The 21,317-nt window shown below is 42.1% G+C and overlaps 1 protein-coding gene across 1 annotated transcript in view; it reads right to left on the reverse strand.

Annotated features, from left to right (window-relative positions):
* Nucleotides 1-5,577: 5,577 nt before the first annotated feature.
* The window catches only part of MTMR11 (myotubularin related protein 11), a 27,759-nt gene continuing 12,019 nt past the window's right edge, over nucleotides 5,578-21,317 (reverse strand). Inside the window, exons 5-17 of the mRNA XM_067472362.1 lie at nucleotides 21,312-21,317; nucleotides 19,922-20,003; nucleotides 19,665-19,833; nucleotides 18,035-18,122; nucleotides 16,397-16,485; nucleotides 16,176-16,306; nucleotides 14,520-14,592; nucleotides 14,308-14,378; nucleotides 12,483-12,655; nucleotides 10,900-11,070; nucleotides 8,873-9,124; nucleotides 7,745-8,041; nucleotides 5,578-6,225 (exon numbers count right to left, since the gene is read on the reverse strand). The exon at nucleotides 21,312-21,317 is cut by the window's right edge and continues 137 nt beyond it. Of these exons, the coding sequence (XP_067328463.1) occupies nucleotides 6,124-6,225; nucleotides 7,745-8,041; nucleotides 8,873-9,124; nucleotides 10,900-11,070; nucleotides 12,483-12,655; nucleotides 14,308-14,378; nucleotides 14,520-14,592; nucleotides 16,176-16,306; nucleotides 16,397-16,485; nucleotides 18,035-18,122; nucleotides 19,665-19,833; nucleotides 19,922-20,003; nucleotides 21,312-21,317 (1,704 nt within the window). The 3' untranslated portion in view covers nucleotides 5,578-6,123. The remainder of the gene's footprint in view (nucleotides 6,226-7,744; nucleotides 8,042-8,872; nucleotides 9,125-10,899; nucleotides 11,071-12,482; nucleotides 12,656-14,307; nucleotides 14,379-14,519; nucleotides 14,593-16,175; nucleotides 16,307-16,396; nucleotides 16,486-18,034; nucleotides 18,123-19,664; nucleotides 19,834-19,921; nucleotides 20,004-21,311) is intronic.

Genomic DNA, 21,317 nt, shown 5'->3' on the forward strand with positions numbered 1-21,317 from the left:
CCTCTAACAGACAAGAGTTCTTTCTCCCACCCACCTCCCAACAAAGGATGCCCCCTTGCAGGAAGCAGCCAGGCTTTGAAGCTGCAAGGCCATTCGATGCTAATCAAGCTGGCCACTTGCAGCATTCCCACTTGCCTCCAACAGAGAAGAGTTCTTTCTCCCATCCTGGACATTATCCCACAGACCCCTCAACCTGCCATAGATGGGGGAGAAACGTCAGGAGAGAATGCTTCAGGAACATGTCCATACAGCCCGGAAAACTCACGTAAGCCCAATGGAAGAAGGGCTGCACAGGGCGCCAGGTAGTCATTTGTTCCCAAAAAATGATTTTTTTTAATGGCTACTCAGAGACAAGAAACAAAGAGAGCACCATTGGGAGTTCTTAAAATACTGAAATCTTTAATAGAGGCTGAAATGGAGCTCCTGCCATATAAAATTATATTATGGGTTGTGGAGAAGATACCTGGGTTTTTACTCGTGTGCGTCATGCCACAAGAAACGTGTAAAAATCAGCACACAGTTCCCATCCTAAGTGCTGTGCAAAGGTAAACATTGGGAACAAGCTATATATATATATACAGCAATCTATCCCATAAAGAACATTTTGAAAACCAAATCCAGCAATAATGTATTTGTCAAAGCTGAGAACAAGCCAAAGATATGCAACTAAAATAGAAAGCCAAGAACATTATTATTTCCATCCCATTTCCAGCCTATTTACAATTGCACCTGAGAGCAGTATTTATCTAATTTCGTAACCACAAGCAAATGTATGCCATATTTATTTTATTCTTATGCTTTTACTGTTGTTGCTTTATCATTATTATTATTATTATTATTATTATTATTATTATTAGACTCCTTCTCTGACAGCTCCTGAAAGAAAGCTTATGAGATGACTAATAATAGTCATTATTATTATTATTATTATTATTAGCATCCTTCTCTTACAACTCCTGAACGAAAGCTTATGAAATGACTAATAATAGTCATAATAATAATAATAATAATAATAATAATAATAATAATAAGTGTCCTTATCTTACGGCTCCTGAACCAAAGCTTATGAAATGACTAATAATAGTAATAATAATAATTATTATTATTATTATTATTACTATTATTATTATTAGCGTCCTTCTCTTACAGCTCCTGAACGAAAGCTTATGAAATGACTAATAATAGTCATTATTATTATTAATATTATTATTAGCGTCCTTGTCTTACGGCTCCTGTACCAAAGCTTATGAAATGACTAATAATAGTCATAATAATAATAATAATGACTATTATTAGTCATTTCATAAACCTTATTTCAGGAGCCGCAAGAAAAGGACGCATTATTATTATTATTATTATTATTATTATTATTATTGTTGGCTCCTGAAAGAAAGCATATGAAATGACTAATAATAGTAATAATAATAATAATTACTCTTAGTCATTTCACAAGCTTTCTTTCAGGAGCCATAAGAGAAGGACATTATTGATAATAATAATAATTATTATTATTATTATTATTATTATTAATCATTTCATAAGCTTTCTTTCAGGAGCTGTAAACGAAGGACACTAATAATAATAATAATAATAACTATTATTATTATTAGTCATTTCATAAGCTTTCATTGTTATTATTATTATTAGTGTCCTTCTCTTACGGCTCCTGAAAGAAAGCTTATGAAATTACTAATAATAGTCATAATAATAATAATAATGACTATTATTAGTCATTTCATAAGCTTTCTTTCAGGAGCCATAAGAGAAGGACGTTAGTAATAATAATAATAATTAGTCATTTCATAAGCTTTCGTTATTATTATTATTATTATTATTATTATAACCTCACCTCTGAGGAAGCTTGCCATAGATACAGGCGAAACGTCAGGAGAAATGCCTCTAGAACATGGCCATATAGCCCGAAAAAACCCACAAGAACTGAGTATTATTATTATTATTATTATTATTAGTGTCCTTCTCTTGTTGTTGTTGTTGTTGTTCATTCGTTCAGTCGTCTCCGACTCTTCGTGACCTCATGGACCAGCCCACGCCAGAGCTCCCTGTCGGCCGTCACCACCCCCAGCTCCCTCAAGGTCAGTCCAGTCACTTCAAGGATGCCATCCATCCATCTTGCCCTTGGTCGGCCCCTCTTCCTTTTGCCTTCCACTTTCCCCAGCATAATTGTCTTCTCTAGGCTTTCCTGTCTCCTCATGATGTGACCAAAGTACTTCAACTTTGTCTCTAGTATCTTTCCCTCCAGTGAGCAGTCGGGCTTTATTTCCTGGAGGATGGACTGGTTGGATCTTCTCGCAGTCCAAGGCACTCTCAGAACTTTCCTCCAACACCACAGTTCAAAAGCATCTATCTTCCTTCGCTCAGCCTTCCCTAAGGTCCAGCTCTCACATCCGTAGGTGACTACAGGGAATACCATGGCTTTGACTAGGCGGATCTTTGTTGCCAGTCTGATGTCTCTACTCTTCACTATTTTATCGAGACTGGACATTGCTCTCCTCCCAAGAAGGAAGCGTCTTCTGATGTCCTTCTCTTACGGCTCCTGAACGAAAACTTATGAAATGTCTAATAATAGTCATTATTATTATTATTATTATTATTAGCATCCTTCTCTTATGGTTCCTGAATGAAAACATATGAAATGACTAATAATAATAATAGTAATAATAATAATAATAATAGTAATAATAATAAGTGTTAAACAGCTTGTGCTTCCTTTTCTTATGGCTCCTAAGCTAAAGCTCATGAAAAAAAATACAAAAATGTTGCATTATTATTATTATTATTATTATCATTATTATTATTGCTGCTTTAAACCACTTGTGCCTCCTTTGCTTAAGGCTCTTGGACTAAAGCTTATAAACAACGTACCAAATGAAAAAAAACTCTAACAGCAGCATGAAAACTTCCCCATGGAATGTCTATACAGCACCAGAGGAACTATATTTCCCCTGAATGAGATATATATATATACACAGGCACTCAAAAACAAGAAGGTAAACAGGGGGAAACTTGCAAACATGATATACAGAGATGGAGAGGGAGAGATATTACATTCCTAGGTTCCAGCATCAATTTTTAATGTACCGTTTCTATGCCTGAGGATGCAGCCTTGGATCTATCTATCTATCTATCTATCTATCTATCTATCTATCCATCCATCCATCCACCTATCATATCCATCGATCAATCTATCCAACCATCCATCCACCCTATCATATCTACTCATCCTATCCATCCATCTATCCATTCTATTTATCTATCCAACCACCCATCTATCCAACCATCCATCCATCCTATCCATTGATCCATCTCTACAGCCAGCCATCCACCCTATCCACTCTATCTATCCATCCTATTCATCGATCCATCTATCCAGCCATTCACCCACTCACTCACTCACTCTATCTATCTATCTATCTATCTATCCATCCACACACCCACCCACCCACCCATCTTTCCATCCATCCATCCATCCATCCATCCATCCATCCATCCATCCATCTTTTCATCCAATCCAGGTGTCCATCCTATCTATTTATCTACCTACCTTTCTTCCTACCTATCCATCCATCCTACCCATCTATCTATCCCTATCTATTTATCTCTCTCTCTCTTTCCATCCATCCATCCATCCATCCTATCCATTGATCCATCTATCCAGCCAGCTATCCACCCTACCCACTCTAGCTATCCATCTGTCATATCCATCCTATTCACCTATCCATCCATCCATCTATCCATCCTATCTATCCATCCATCCATCTATGCTATCTATCTATCTATCTATCTATCCATCCATCCATCCATCTTTCCTTCCATCCATTCACCCAATACAGGTGTCCATTCTATCTATTTACCTACCTACCTTCCTTCCTATCAATTCATCCTACCCATCTCTATCTATCTATCTATCTATCTATCTATCTATCTATCTATCTATCTATCATCTATCTATCTATCTATCTATCTATCTATCTATCCATCCATCCACCCACCCATCTTTCCTTCCTTCCATCCATCCAATCCAGGTGTCCATTCTATCTATTTACCTTCCTTCCTTCCTTCCTTCCTTCCTTCCTTCCTTCCTTCCCTCCTACCTATCCATCCATCCATCCTACCCATCTCTATCTATCTATCTATCTATCTATCTATCTATCTATCTATCTATCTATCTATCTATCTATCTTATCTATCCAGTACGTAAGCAGCATTTAATGGCCCCTACCATATGCATTTACAGATGGGCTATGTAAGGCAAAGGAAAACGCAAAAGGCCCATAAAGGAGGGCTACGTTTGGGACCAACAGATCTATAGGGATGCCCCACCCCCTTATAGCTATAGATTAAGTGCTCTTTTAAGAGGAAGGCTGGAAGAATAGGATTTTTTCCAAAACACACACATACATATATATATACACAAACAACATATTATGTACTTGCAAAACCCCAAATGACACATGCAACCTCTCCGTGTCCCCCACCAAACACTAGTCATGCTACGGGGTGATCGAATGCATCATTGGGATGAAAGATCCCACAAAGGTTAATCTCTCTCTCTCTCTCTCTCCATCCAATTTCCATTTGCATATATTGGGAGCCATTTCTTGCATCAGCCCCACAGGGAAGACGAGGGAGGGCTGTATCCCATTTTACAAAATTGGTTTTGCACCCAAACGCTGGAGGGCATTCTCGCCATGCTTTTAGACAGAGCCTTTCCTCCTCCGAACAGTAAGGAAGTCAGAGGCACTTCTGATGTTGCTCATGTTTGGCCTTTTTGGGGTCTACAATGGCCCATGGGACCCCAAGACATGGGGGAAAATAACCCCATAGCTCTTTGGGGTGATTTGGAGGGCTAATATAGGATATATGTCCTTCCTTTCATCCATCTATTCTTCCCTCCCTCCTTTTTCCTCCTTCCTTTCTTGCTTGCTTTCCTTTCATTCCTTCCCTCCTTTTCCTTTCCTTCCTTCCTTCCTTCCTTCCTTCCTTCCTTCCTTCCTTCCTTCCCTCCGCCCTTCCCTCTTTCCCTCCTTCTTTCCTTCCCTCCTTCCTTCCCTTTCCCTCCTTCCTTCCTTCTTTCCCTCCTTCCTTCCCTCCCTCCTTCCTTCCTTCCCTCCCTCCTTCTTTCCCTCCCTCCTTCTTTCCCTCCCTCCTTCCTTCTTTCCCTCCCTCTTTCCTTCCTTCCCTCCCTCCCTCCTTCCCTCTTTCCCTCCTTTCTTCCTTCCCTCCCTCCCTCCTTCCATCCTTCCTTCCTTCCTCCCCTCCTTCATTCCTTCCTTCCCTCCTCCCTCCTTCCTTCCCTCCTTCCTTCCTTCCTTCCTTCCTTCCCTCCCTCCCTCCCTCCCTCCCTCCCTCCCTCCCTCCCTCCCTCCCTCCCTCCTTCCTTCCTTCCTTCCTTCCTTCCCTCCCTCCCTCCATTTCTTTCTTTCTTTCTTTCTTTCTTTCTTTCTTTCTTTCTTTCTTTCAGAACAGCCTGTAAAGAGTGCCCAAAGAAAAAGTTCATATTAAAGTGCTAACGGATCTTTCTCAATTGGTGATGACAATGGGCCATATATATATATATTTGGAAAGGTTATTGCTTCTCTTCAACCAGGACATTTTGGAGACACCTTCCGAATTCCCTGCAGCCGTTCCGAAGTCCGAAGCGCTGAAGAGGTCACGCTTGTGCTCTGTTATGCACCAGAGTGAGTACATCCAAAGTTCCCAAGCCTGCGGTATTACACTCCCAGTGATCCAAGTGCGCTTCCCCCGATCCCATTCTTCCTGATGCAGCTTGGAATCGTCTTGGCCTTTTTAGCTGCCTTCCACATTAATGATGGATCCAAACAGAGTTTTATAGTCATTGAAAGAAAAACAACAACAACAACGAGTAGGATATAGCTATAGCATCATCTAAAAACGGCAAATCTATACATCCACAAAGAGGGAAGACACGAAGAGTGGGTTCGATCCCAGTTTGGAGATGAGGAAATGCAAAATTGCACCATGCTGCATCGTTTGGAGTATTTTTTTCCCCTTCTTAGGATGGCAAAACGAACTCCATAACTTCTAGTTTTTGTTGTTGTTGTTGTTGTTGTTGTTGTTGTTGTAAGAAGCGCTTTCTCCCCTTCAAGGGCTGTGCAGGAGCCCTTTCTTGCCCGCCAAGAGCTGCTCTTCAAGAAGATTGAGCTCTTCCATGAGTTCGGCAACCGATGAAGCAAAGAGCCCCACCTGGAAAGAAAGGCAACGCTTGGAATTAAAACACACACAATGCAGAACGCATCCATATATATACATATACATACATATATGTATATACACATACATACATACACACACACCCAGCATTGCCTAGGTTTGCACTTTCTTTGTGGCTCTTTCTTTCCTTCCTCCATTTCACTCAAACACATTCCTCCTTCTTTTTTCTTTTTCCTTTCTTTTTCTTCCTTTTTCTTTCATCGCTGCCTTCCTTCATCCCTTCTTCTTTCCTTCTTTCTTTCCTTCCTTTCTCTTCCCTTCTTTTTCTTTCATTACTGTCTTTCTTCATCCCATTTTCGTTCCTTCCTTTCTTTTCACTTTTTCTTTCCTTCCTCCCTTCCTTCCCTTCCTATCGCTTCCCTTCTTTTTCTTTCATTACTGCCTTTCTTCATCCCATTTTCGTTCCTTCCTCTTTTCCCTTCTTTTTCTTGCTTTCCTTCCTTCCTTGCTTTCTCTTCCCGTCTTTTTCTTTCATCGCTGCCTTCCTTCAACCCTTCTTCTTTCCTTCCTTCCTTCTTTTCTTTTCTCTTCCCTTCTTTTTCTTTCATCGCTGCCTTCTTCCTTCCTTCCTTCCTTCCTTTCCTTCCTTCCTCTTCCCTTCATTTTCTTTCATCACTGCCTTCCTCCTCCCTCCCTCCCTCCCTCCCTCCCCTTCTTTTTCTTTCATTGCTGCCTTCTTCATCCCTTCTTCTTTCCTTCATTCCTTCCTTCTTTCCTTCCTTCCTTCATTTTTCTTCCTTCCTTTCATATTCCCTTCTTTTTCTTTCATCACTGCCTTCCTTCATTCCTTCCTCCTCCCTTTTCTTTCATTGCTGACTTCCTTCATCCGTTCTTTCTTTCCTTCCTTCCTTCTTTCTTCTCTCCTTCCTTCCTTCCTTCCTTCCTTTCTCTTCCCTTCTTTTTCTTTCATCACTTCCTTCTTTCCTTCCTTCCTTCCTTCTTTGTTTTTCTTGTTTTCATTCCTTCCTTCCTGTTCCCTTCTTTTTCTTTCAACACTGCCTTCCTTCATTCCTTCCTCCTATCCTTTCTTCCTTCCTTCTTCTTCCTTTCCTTCCTTTCCTATTCCCTTCTTTTTCTTTAATCGCTGCCTTCCTTCATTCCTTCCTCTTCTTCCTTCATTCCTTCATTTTCTTTCATCAGTGCCTTCCTTCATCCCTTCTTCTTTCCTTCCTTATTTTTCTTTCTTTCCTTCCTTCCTATCCCCTTCTTTTTCTTTCATCACTGCCTTCCTTCATCCCTTCTTCCTTTCCTTCCTTCTGACTTCCCCTTCCTTCCCTTCTTTTTCTTCCTTCCTCCCACCCCTTTCCCTTCCTTTCTTCCCCTTCCTTTTCCTCTTTCTTTCCTTTCTTGCTGAGCAGACAAAAGACCTTGCAAAACGATAACTCCCAGGACTGCCTAGAATTGTGTCCTGGTGACGAAAGTGGTGCCAAACTGTGCTAATTCTACCATGTAGACACCTCCCTCCGCCAGTGTGTGTTTGTGTTCCACGTACCGGAACGTCCGGATTCCCCCGAAGGTAGCAGCGTTTCCAGAAGCGGACCGAAGGCCCTGAAAAGGACGGGAAGAGCAACAGCCCGTCCTCGGGATCCGGGAGGCGGCCGTGGAAGAGCTTACTCCCCCTGGTCACTTTTTCCGCTTCTCCAGAGCCTTCGGGGATCAAGTTCCGGCGGGATCCCCTCTTGGCCAGGGATCCGTTCTTCCACGGGAAGAGCTGCGGCTGCAAAGTGAGGGATCCCTTGGAGAAGAGGTACAGGGAGGAGGAGCCTTTTCCCGGAGGAGCGCTTTCCGTCTGGAAGGAAGGAGAGAACGAAGGAAATCAGAAAGGAGGGCAAAGAGGACGAAGGTTTGGAAGGAAGGAAGGAGAGAACGAAGGAAATCAAGGAGGACGAAGGTTTGGAAGGAAGGAGAGAAAGAAACATCAGAAAGGACGATATAATAATGATTCCGAGGATTATGAGCATTTTCCATCTGGAAAGAATGAGAGAGAAAAGATCAGGAGGTATTAATAATAATAATAATAATAATCAAAGCCCTCCCGACAGATGGCCATCCACCCTCTCCATATTAATAATCATAACAATAATAATACTTCTGCTAAGTAGGAGAGACACAATCAAAGCCCTCCCGACAGATGGCCATGCAGCCTCTGCATCATAACAACAGCAACAATATTATGCTTCTGCCAGGCAGATGGCCATGCAGCCCTTGAATCACAACAACAACAACAATATTATGCTTCTGCCAGGCAGGAAAGGCACAATCAAAGCCCTCCTGACAGATGGCCATGCAGCCCTTGAATCATAACAACAACAACAACAACAACAGTATTATGCTTCTGCCAAGCAGAAAAGGCACAACAGATGGCCATCCAAACTCTGCTTAATAATAATAATAATAATAATAATAATAATAATATCCCTCAATTGGGACACCGGCTGTTAGGAATTGTGGAAGTCGAAGTCCAAACATCTGGAAGGAAGGGCAAAGTTTGCCCATGCCTGGACTAGAAGGTGAATGCAGAGCAGAGTGGAGGGTGAATCCTGGCGCCTAAAGGATATCAGTAGCAAATCTCAAGGGAGCCCAATGCTCTCGTGCTCCCCTCGTCCCCCAAAAGGCCTACCTTGCTGGCATTTGGGGGCAGGAAGTTTCCGTTGAGGGCCACTCCGGTGCCGGGGCCCCTTTTGCGGAACCAGGGGCTCCTGAATTGGGACCGCTGCCGCTGGCTGAACCTCAGTCCCCAATCCCAGGTGGTGGGCAAGCAGGCCGTGGGATCGGCTTCCTTGACCGGGCAGCCTCCGTCCCGCAGGATCTCCAGACAGACCGTCTCTCGCCAGCCATTGATTGGGGTGTAGAGCTGGTTGCGGAACCCGTTCTGGATCCGAAACAAAGAGAAAGAACGGAACGAATGGATGGATGGCTTTTGCTTCTTGGACCCTGCCAGGACATCACGCCCAAGTCGGCATGATTTTGGGGAGGGGGGATTTTCCCCCTGAAATTGGCATTGTTTTGGTAACATTTGCCCCCCAATTTTGTACGATTCGTAGGGTGAGTTTTGCCCCAAAACGAATACTCTTCCACCTTGAAATGGAAATCCAAAATGACAGGTTCCCATTATACTAGCAATTATATAGGATATATGGCCTTTCTTTCCTTCCCCTTTCCCCTTCCCTTCTTCCTCTTCCTTTCCTTTCTTTTTGCCTTCCTACCTCTTTCCCCTTTCCTTTCCCTCCCTCCTTCCTCTCTCCTCTTTCTTTCTTTCTTTCTTTCTTTCTTTCTTTCTTTCTGCTTTCTTTCCTTCTTCTCTCCTTCTTTCCTGTTTCCCTTCCCTTTTTCCTCTCCTTCCTTCCTTCCTTCCTTCCTTCTGCCTTCCGTCCTTTTTCCCTCCGTCTTTCCCCTTTCCTCTTCTTTCCCTCCTTCCTCTCTCCTTTCTTCTCTTTCTTTCTGCTTTCTTTCTTTCTTCCCTCCCTCTTTCCACTCTCCTTTCCCTTCCCTCTTTCCTTCCTTTCTTCCTTCCTGCTTTCCTTCATCCTTCCCTCCCTCTTTTTGCTTGCCTTTCCCTCCCTCCTTCTTCTCTTCTTTCTTTCTTTCTTTCTTTCTTCCCTCCCTCTTTCCACTTTCCTTTCCCTTCCCTCTTTCCTCTCCTCCACTTCTTTCCTTCCTTCCTGCTTTCCTTCCTTCTTCTCTCCCTCTTTTCCCTTTCCTTTCCCTCCTTCCCTCTCCTTCCCTCCTTCCTCCTTCCTTTCCCTTCCCTCCTTCCTCTCTCCTCTTTTTCTTTCTTTCTTTCTTTCTTTGTCTTCCTTCCTTCCTTCCTTATTTCCATTTCCTTTTCCTCTGTACTCTTGCTCCTTCCTCTCCTTCCTTCCTTCTTTCCTTTCTTCCTCTTTCCCTTCCCTCCTTCCTCCTTCCTCTCTCTTCTTTCCCTCTTTCTTTTTCTTTCTGTCTTCCTTCCTTCCTCCTTATTTTCCTTCCTCCTTATTTTCCTTCTCCTCTGTACTCTCTCTCCTTTCTCTCCTTCCTTCCTTCCTTCCTTCCTTCCTTCCTTCCTTCCTTCCTTCTATCCCCTTTACTTTCCCTTCCTTCCTCTTTCTCTCCTTCCTTCCTTCTTTCCTCTTTCCTTTCCCTTCCCACCTTCCTCTCTCCTCTTTCTCTTTCTTTTTTTCTTTCTGACTTCCTTCATTCCTCCCTCCCTCATTTTCCCCTTTCCTTTCCCTCTGTACTATCTCCTTTCTCTCCCTCCTTCCTTCCCCTTTACTTTCCCCTCAGTCCTTCCTCTCTCTCTTTTCCTTCCTTCTTTCTTTTCCCTTCCCTCCTTCCTCTCTCTTCTTTCTCTTTCTTTCTTTTTCTTTCTGCCTCCCTCCCTCCCTACTTATTTCCCCCTTTCCTTTCCTTTTTCTCTATACTCTCCCTCCTTTCTCTCCTTTCTCTTCTTCCTTCCTTCCTTCCTCTTTACTTTCCCTTCCCTCCTTCCTCTCTCCTCTTTTTCTTTCTTTCTTTCTTTCTTTCTTTCTTTCTTTCTTTCTGTCAAACAATGATTCGGGTGATTTTGCCCTAAAATTGGCACGATTTGGAGGATTCTGAGCCCACATTGGTGTGATTTGGGGGACTTCTAAATGGAGAACTCTATCCAGGTGGGGGTTTGGGTCTCACCTGGTTCCTCCGCCCCCGTTCCCATTGGCAGTTGAAGAGGAAAGTGCTGGAAAAGGGCAGGTAGCTGCTGTCGTGCAAAGCCACCAGGTAAGTGTCGGTGAACTCGAAAGACCGGGGAAACTGATGGAGGAGCTGCCAGATGCAATCCAGGAACAACAGGAAGACCGGCGACTGAAAGATGAAGAAAATAATAACTGAAATACAGCACTGCCTGAGCTCTGCAAGTGCAGCATTTTTCCGAACGAAGCAGAGAGTGTTTGAGGATCGGGACATCCGTAGCAAGGCCGAAGTGTTTGTTTATAAAGCTAGTGTCCTTCCTACCCTGTTATACACCTGCAAAACGTGGACTGTCTACAGACGACAACACTGAGACTGAAATACATTGCCTGAGCTCTGCAAGTGCAGCATTTTTCCGAATGAAGCAGAGAGTGTTTGAGGATCGGGACATCCGTAGCAAGGCCGAAGTGCTTGTTTATAAAGCTACTGTCCTTCCTACGCTGTTATACGCCTGCAAAACGTGGACTGTCTACAGACATCAACATTGAGACTAAAATACAACATTGCCTGAGCTCTGCAAGTGCAGCATTTTTCCGAATGAAGCAGAGAGTGTTTGAGGATCGGGACATCCGTAGGGAGGCCAACGTACTTGTTTATAAAGCTAGTGTCCTTCCTACCCTGTTATACACCTGCAAAACGTGGACTGTCTACAGACGTCAACATTGAGACTGAAATACAACACTGCCTGAGCTCTGCAAGTGCAGCATTTTTCCGAATGAAGCAGAGTGTGTTTGAGAATCGGGACATCCGTAGGGAGGCCAACGTACTTGTTTATAAAGCTAGTGTCCTTCCTACCCTGTTATACACCTGCAAAACGTGGACTATCTACAGACGTCAAAATTGACACTGAAATACAACACTGCCTGAGCTCTGCAAGTGCAGCATTTTTCCAAATGAAGCAGAGAGTGTTTGAGGATCGGGACATCTGTAGCGAGGCCAAGGTACTTGTTTATAAAGCTAGTGTCCTTCCTACCCTGTTATACATCTGCAAAATGTGGACTATGTACAGATGTCAACATTGAGACTGAAATACAACACTGCCTGAGCTCTGCAAGTGCAGCATTTTTCCAAATGAAGCAGAAAGTGTTTGAGGATCGGGACATCCATAGCGTGGCTAAGGTACTTGTTTATAAAGCTAGTGTCCTTCCTACCCTGTTATACACCTGCAAAACGTGGACTGTCTACAGATGTCAACATTGAGACTGAAATACAGCACTGCCTGAGCTCTGCAAGTGCAGCATTATTCTGAATGAAGCAGGGAGTGTTTGAGGATCGAGACATCCGTAGGAAAACTGAGGTGCTTGTTTATGAAGCCATTGTCCTTCCAACCCTGCTATACACCTGCGAAACGTGGACTGTCTACAGACGTCACACTCAACTCCTGGAACAATTATTATTATTATTATTATTATTATTATTATTATTATTATTATTTTGCCTCCATTGCCAAGAGGATGGATTTTGAGAAAGCAAAACAGGGCTAAGAAGACCCTAAAAGGCATTATTTTCCGCCCAAAGCGACGCACCTCGTCTCGGTCGTTCTTCTGGAACAGATTCAGCCGATGGAGGAAGGGGTGCCCGGCTGCAACCCATTCTTTCTGGATCAGGCTCTGGAACCCGGAGATGGTTCTGCTGTAAGCGTCCGAAAGGACCTGGACTAAGGAGGCCAGCAAACAGTTCAGGTCCCGGTCACCCGATTCTGTGCAAAGGGGAGAAAAAAAGGGGGAAAGGATCTGTTTTGAAACCTTGGCGCCTTTACAAATAGGAAACGACATTACTTTGCATCGTGTGTGCCATTTTCAATGGTGAACTACAACTCCAAAACTCAAGGTCAATGCCCACCAAGCACTTCCAGTATTTGCTGTTGGTCAAGGGAGTTCTGTGTGCCAAGTTTGGTTCAAGTCCATCGTTGGTGGAGTTCAGAATGCTCTTTGATTGTAGGTGAACTATAAATCCCAGCAACTACAACTCCCAAATGTCAAGGTCTATGTTCCCCAAACTCCACCAGTGTTCACATCTGGGCATATTGAGTATTCGTGCCAAGTTTGGTCCAGATCCATCATTGTGTGAGCCCACAGTGCTCTCTGAATGGAGGTGAACTACAACTCCAAAACTCAAGGGCAATGCCCACCAAACTCTTCCAGTATTGCTGTTGGTCAAGGGAGTTCTGTGTGCCAAGCTTGGTTCAATTTCATCACTGATGGAGTTCAGAATGCTCTTTGACTTTAGGTGAACTATAAATCCCAGCAACTACAACTCCAAAACTCAAGGTCAGTGCCCACCAAACACTTCTAGTATTTTCTGTTGGACAAGGGATTTCTGTCTGCCAAGTTTAGTTTAATTGCATCGTTGGTGGAGTTCAGAATGCTCTTTGATTGTCGGTGAACTATACATCCCAGCAACCACAACTCCCAAATATCATGGTCTATTTCCCCCAAACTCCACCAGTGTTCACATTTGGGCATTTTCTATGGGTCACGGGAGTTCTGTGTGTCCGGTTTGGTTCAATTCCGTCGCTGGGGGAGATCAGAATGCTCTTTGGTTGTAGGTGAACTATAAATCCCTGCAACTACAACTCCAAAACTCAAGGTCAATGCCCACCAAACACTTCCAGTATTTGCTGTTGGTCAAGGGGGTTCTGTATGCCAAGTTTGGTTCAATTCCATCACTGGGGGAGAGCAAAATGCTCTTTGGTTGTAGGTGAACTATAAATCCCTGCAACTACAACTCCAAAACTCAAGGTCAATGCCCACCAAACACTTCCAGTATTTGCTGTTGGTCAAGGGGGTTCTGTATGCCAAGTTTGGTTCAATTCCATCACTGGGGGAGATCAAAATGCTCTTTGGTTGTAGGTGAACTATAAATCCCTGCAACTACAACTCCAAAACTCAAGGTCAATGCCCACCAAACACTTCCAGTATTTGCTGTTGGTCAAGGGGGTTCTGTATGCCAAGTTTGGTTCAATTCCATCACTGGGGGAGATCAAAATGCTCTTTGGTTGTAGGTGAACTATAAATCCCTGCAACTACAACTCCAAAACTCAAGGTCAATGCCCACCAAACACTTCCAGTATTTGCTGTTGGTCAAGGGGGTTCTGTATGCCAAGTTGGGTTCAATTCCATCACTGGGGGAGAGCAAAATGCTCTTTGGTTGTAGGTGAACTATAAATCCCTGCAACTACAACTCCTGAATGTCAAGGCCTATTTTCCCCGACAACATGAGGAACTATAGGAAGGGGTCACAGCATTAGGAAGGTTGTAAGATTCCATGCAGTTTGACCACACTTTGAACTGCCACCCACCGGGTCCGGAGCCTTCCAAACTACACATCCCAGGACCCTTTATAGTCTACCTTGCAGGACCACCGAGCGACTCCTTTCGGCCAGCAAGACGGAGACTTCTCCAGCCTTCTTCAAGCAAGCCCTGCAAAAGGAAAGGCAGGCCGATCAGAACCGATTCCTTTCCATTGCCCAAGCCGATCACGAGCCGAGAGTGAGATGCTGCAGCGGAAAAGGCCAATGCGATTCTGGAATAGGGAACGAAGGAAGTAATCATCCAACTCACCTGACGTGATCCAACCATCGTGTTCCTTCCAAGCTTGAGAGCCACTTCTCGTCTGAAGGGGCGACTGATGAATCTCCAAGAGAAAGGAAAATAAGACATTATTAGATATTGCAATCTCAATATTATTATTATTATTATTATTATTATTATTAGGCATTGCAATCTCCTTCTCCTTCCAGCAGCAGCAGTAATAGTAATAATAGTAATAGTAATCATCATCATCATCATCATCTACTTTTACCAAGCAGGGAAGGCACAATCAAAGCCCTCCCGACAGATGGCCATCCAGCCTCTCCTTAGTAGTAGCAGTAATAGTAATAATAGTAATAATAATAATAATAATAATAATCTATTTTTATCAAGCAGGAAAGGCACAATCAAAGCCCTCCCGACAGATGGCCATCCAGCCTCTCCTTAGTAGCAGCAACGGCAGCAACAGTAACAGTAATAATAGTAATACTAATAATAATCATCATCTACTTTTACCAAGCAGGGAAGGCACAATCAAAGCCCTCCCGACAGATGGCCATCCAGCCTCTCCTTAGTAGCAGCAGCAGCAGCAGTAATAGTAATAATAGTAATAATAATCATCATCATCGTTATCATCATCATCTACTTTTACCAAGCAGGAAAGGCACAATCAAAGCCCTCCCGACAGATGGCCATCCAGCCTCTGCTTAATCATCATCATCATCATCATCATCATCATCATCATGCTTCTGCTAAGCAGGAAAGGCACTATTAAAGCCCTCCTGACAGATTGTCATCCAGGCTCAGCTTAATAATAATAATAATAATAATAATAATAATGTTTCTGCTAAGCAGGAAAGGCACAATCAAAGCCCACCCGACATATGGCCATCCAGCCTCTGCTTAATAATCATCATCATCATCATGTTTCTGCTAAGCAGGAAAGGCACTATTAAAGCCCTCCTGACAGATGGCCACCCACCCTCTGCTTAATCATCATCATCATCATCATCATCATCATCACCATCATCACGCTTCTGCTAAGCAGGAAAGGCACTATTAAAGCCCTCTTGACAGATGGCTATCCAGCCTCTGCTTAATCATCATCATCATGCTTCTGCTAAGCAGGAAAGGCACTATTAAAGCCCTCCTGACAGATTGTCATCCAGGCTCAGCTTAATAATAATAATAATAATAATAATAATAATAATAATAATGTTTCTGCTAAGCAGGAAAGGCACAATCAAAGCCCGCCCGACAAATGGCCATCCAGCCTCTGCTTAATAATAATAATAATAATAATAATAATAATAATAATATTTTTGCCAAGCAGGAAAAGCACAATCAAAGCCCTCCCGACAAATGGCCATCCAGCCTCTGCTTAATAATAACAATATTATAATAATGCTTCTGCCAAGCAAGAAAGGCACAATCAAAGCCCTCCTGACAGATGGCCACCCACCCTCTGCATAATAACAACAATAACAATAGCAATAATAATATAATGCTTCTGCTAAACAGAAAAGGCACAATCAAAGCCCTCCCAACAGATGGCCATCCACCCTAATAGAGTCCTAGAGTTGGGAGAGACCCCAAGGGCCATCCAGTCCAACCCCGTTCTGCCAGGCAGGAAAGGCACAATCAAAGCCCTCCCGATAGATGCTGACGAAATGGACCAGCGCTCACCTGCAAGGCAAAGGCAAAGCGTCCAAAGCCGGGCGTACGACTGTTGGATTTCGGGCAAGTTGGGGAGGTCGGAGGCCACATCAACGACGACGCACTGGGAATGTCCGGCCAGCATCAGCTTCTCCACCGACCTGCCAGGAGAGAGACGGAGAACGTGGGATGAGGATCAAGGTTCGCTCGGCGCAAACGGACCTCTACGACTTCCTCCGAGAGAGCCGTACCTCATGTCCTCCTTCTCCGGATCCGAATCCGGGTGGAAGCTGGCCGACCGGAGGAGACTGCTGCCCGACGGGTGACACCAACACAGCCTCTGAGCATGGACAAAACGGAGGGTGTGAAGGGTATCTAATTAATATCTATTGAACACTAGCCATCCCCTACCACGCGTTGCTGTGGCCCAGTCTGTGTATATGTGTTTTGTGTGTTTGTATATATATGTGTGTTTGCATATATAGATAGATAGATAGATAGATATAGATATATGTCTGTATATATATGTGTGTATATATTTGTGTATTTGTATGTTTGTATGTGTACATACATATTGTGTATATGTGTGTGCTTGTCTATATGTATATTTGTATGTGTATATATATGTATGTGTGTCTATATGTATATTTGTGTGTATACCCATATATGTGTGTGTATGTATGTGTATATGTATATATATATGTGTGTGTGTGTATATGTATGTTTGTGTGTTCATGTATATATATGTGTGTATGTATATGTATGTGTGTCTATATGTATATTTGTGTGTATACATATATGTGTGTATGTGTGTATGTGTATATATGTATATATATGTATGTGTGTATGTATGTATGTGTGTCTATATGTATATTTGTGTGTTCATGTGTATGTATATGTATGTGTGTATATGTATATATACATACATGTGTGTATGTGCATATGTATGTATGTGTGTATATATGTATATTTGTGTGTTCATGTGTATATACGTGTGTATGTATATGTATGTGTGTCTATATGTATATTTGTGTGTATACATATATATGTGTGTATGTATGTGTATATGTATGTATATATGTATGTGTGTATATATGTGTGTGTATGTCTATGTATGTGTGTCTGTATGTATATTTGTCTGTATATATATATACATGTGTGTGTGCATGTGTATATGTATATATGTATGTATATATATGTGTGTTTCTATATGTATATTTGTGTGTTCATGTGTGTATATATGTGTGTGTATGTATATGTATGTGTGTATATGTGTATATTTATGTGTGTTTGTACATATACATATATGAATGTGTGCATGTGTATACGTAAATGAGTGTATATGTATATATGGTGTAGTTTTTGGGTTTTTAAGCCTGCTCCGCTGGGGTTTTGTGTGTGTGTGTGTTTTTAGGGGTGATGGACACTCGTTGGTCTGTCAGGGGTATAGTGTCCAAATTTGGTGTCAATTCGTCCAGTGGTTTTTGCGTTATATTAATCCCACAAACAAACATTACATTCTTTATTTCTATAGATAATACATAATATTATTATGGAATGTCTTATCAGAAGTTCTTTCTAGATCCTTTGTTGACAAATCCCAGCGCTTTCTCCTCTCTGTGCCTTTCTTTGCAAAGTGGGCACCCTAGAGGTCATCCATCCTCACCCTCTTTCATTCCCAGACAGAAATAGAAAACCACTGCACAATCAATGGGGTTCATAGTTGGGTTTGTACTTCATGCCTGAGGTCTGGACCCTGGACTACAAATCCCATCCTCTCACCGGAATGCGCCACTCGAAACCACCACACAATCAGTGGCATTCCCAACTGAGTTTGCACTTCATGCTTGGGATCTCCGGACCTTGGACTACAAATCCCATCCTCTCACCGGAATGCGCCGCTCGTTGAAATGCACAAAAGTCCTCTTGAGTTCGTTGTCCAGGAACCGGCCGGGAACCCAGAGATACTTCGGGAGGCTAAAGAGAGGAAAGGAGGCGAGTTCAAGACTCCCAAAGGGAAAAGGAGACGTGCAAGAAAGAGAGCGAGATGCAACTTTATGCAATCATAATATCCGGCTTTTCTCACTGCATTGATTTATATCCCGCTTTGACCTCTTGGCTGACAACGTACATCTCCCCCTACTTTGGGCCAATCCTCCGCTGATTCGCCAACTAAAGTTTGTCAATTGTTGTTGTATTATGATTCTTAGGAAGCAGCCAGGCTTTGAAGCTGCAAGGCCATTCAATGCTAATCAAAGTGGCCAGTTCCAACATTCACACTTCCTTCAAACAGGAAAGGCATATACATTACATGTGTGTGTGTGTGTAGTATTATATATTTAAAATTATATAGTATTTATTATTAGTATATAATAATACTATATAGTATATTTGTAATAATATTATATTTTATTATTTGTAGTATATAATATCATATTCTACAGTATTATATTATTATATATTCATAGTAGTAATACTGGCTTAATCAGGGCAAGCTAACAACTCCCCACAAAGAATTCATCCCAGGCAGGAAGCAGCTAGGCTTTGAAGCTGCAAGGCCATTCAATGCTAATCATGGTGGCCAAAGCCAACATTCACACTTGCCTCAAACAGGCAAGGCATATATATTATGTGTGTGTGGGGGGGGGGAGGAGTATTATATATTAAAATTATATAGTATTATTATTTGGTATTATTAGTATATATTAGTAATAATACTATGCAGTACTATTATATTGTTTTATATTAGTAGCAGTATATAATATTATATAGTATTAGCAGATTATTACATATTAGTAGCATTCCTAACATTATATGGTATTATGTTATAATATATTAGCAAAATATTATGCCATATTATTATATATTATTATATTATTAGTAGTAGTTGTTTAATATAATATAATATAATATAATGTAATATTATTATATTATTAGTAGTAGTTGTTTAATATAATATAATATAATATAATATAATATAATGTAATGTTATATTATTATATATTAGTATAATACAACTATTACGATTATGCAATAATATAATACTATCTATTATGTTATATTATATATAATATAATAATATATAATAATATGAATACTACTATGTAATAATATTATATTATTACATATTAGTAGTATTCATATTATTATATAATATTATTTGGTATTATATTATATATTCGTTATAATTTTATGTAGCATTATTATATATTATTATATTATCACATATAAATAGTTGCTTATAATATTATATAGTATTATTATATCATTACATATTAGCAGTATTCATATTACTATATAATATTATATAGCATTATGATATGGTATTATTATATTATTAGATATTAGTAATAGAATAATAGATCTGCAAGAGACCACAAGAGGACATCTAGTCCAACCCCTTGCCATGCAAGAAAAGAACAATCAAAGTAACTAATATTTTTATATATTAGTGGTATATAGTATTATATAGTATTAGTATATTATTGCACATTAGTAGTGTTGATCCCACTTTCCTACCTGGTCGACATATCGAAGCGTTCATTGGCGGGGCTGACCCTCCACCCGGTCGCTCCCATGCGCTCCAGTTCCTTCTCCCAGTCCGAAAGCGCCTCGAAAAGCAACGTCCCGGAGCCTTCCTCGCCCTCTTCCTCTTCCTCCTCCTCTTCCCTCCGCAGCCGGCTGTTCTCTAGACCCAGAAGCAGATTGGACTTTGCTGGCCAAGAACCCACAAGGACCCTCCCTTCCGGCCACTCTACCCCAATATTGGGGCTCACCCAGATTTTTCAGAGCCACGTTTTCGCAAGCGCTGCCGTCCCGATGTCCGCACTCCTGGGCTTGGGCAATGGCCATGGTCACCTGCAATGCAAGGGAAAGGACGATGAAGACCTTGAAGGATCCATGAGTCTTGCAATTTTAATTGTATATACAAGCCTCCCTCGACCAACTCACCCTAATTTGTCCACCTTGATTAGCACTGAATGGCCTTGCAGGTTCAAGGCCTGGCTGCTTCCTGCCTGGGGGAATTCTTTGTTGGAAGCTGTTAGCTGGCTTTGATTAAACCAGTATTACTACTACGAATATAGAATAATATAATACTATATAGTAATGGTATATGATATAATATCTAGTCCAGCCCTTTTCAGCCAGGCAGGAAGGCACATTCAAAGCCCTCCCGACAGACGGCCATCCAGCCTCAGTTCTGCATTAATGATAATAATATCTAGTATTATTGTAATAATATTATATTTTATTATTATATACTACTACTAATAAAATATAATATTATTATTATAATACTAGATATTATTATCATGAATGCAGAACTGAGGCTGGATGGCCATCTGTCGGGAGGGCTTTGAATGTGCCTGCCTGCCTGAAAAGGGCTGGACTAGATGCCCCTTGGGGGTCCCTTTCAAGCCTAGCAAAGGATAGACTGCCTGCAACTCCAATGGAGGTTTTTGAACTGAGGATGGATGGCCATCTGTCGGGAGGGCTTTGAATGTGCCTTCCTGCCTGGCTGAAAAGGGTTTGGACTAGATGCCCTTGGGGGGGGGGGGTCCCTTTCAACCCTAGCAAAGGATAGACTGCCTGGGACTCCAGTGGAGTTTCCTTTTTTGGAGGTTTATGAACTGAAGCTGGATGGCCATCTGTCGGGAGGGCTTTGAACATGACTGCCTGCAAAAAGGGTTTGGACTAGATGCCCTTTGGGGGTCCCTTTCACGTCTAAGGATAGACTGCCTGCGACTCCAGTGGAATCTCCTTTTTTGGAGGTTTTTGAACTGAGGATGGATGGCCATCTGTCGGGAGGGTTTGAACGTGCCTCCCTGCCTGACTGAAAAAGGGTTTGGACTAGATGCCCTTTGGGGGTACCTTTCATGCCTAAGGATAGACTGCCTGCGACTCCAGTGGAATCTCCTTTTTTGGCGGTTTTTGAACTGGGGATGGATGGCCATCTGTCGGGAGGGCTTTGAATGTGCCTGCCTGCCTGGCTGAAAGGGGCTGGACTAGATGCCCTTTGGAGGGGTCCCTTTTCGAATTCTAGCAAAGGATAGACTGCCAGGATTGTGGGAGAAAGGCAGGACAGAAATAAAGACTACAACAACAACAACAATAACAGGTAACCATGATATGCAAAGTCCATCATAAAGCCACCCAAGGACTCACCCGGAA

The sequence above is a fragment of the Anolis sagrei genome, chromosome 12, assembly GCF_037176765.1.
Source record: "Anolis sagrei isolate rAnoSag1 chromosome 12, rAnoSag1.mat, whole genome shotgun sequence".
NCBI classification, from domain to species: Eukaryota; Metazoa; Chordata; class Lepidosauria; order Squamata; family Dactyloidae; genus Anolis; species Anolis sagrei.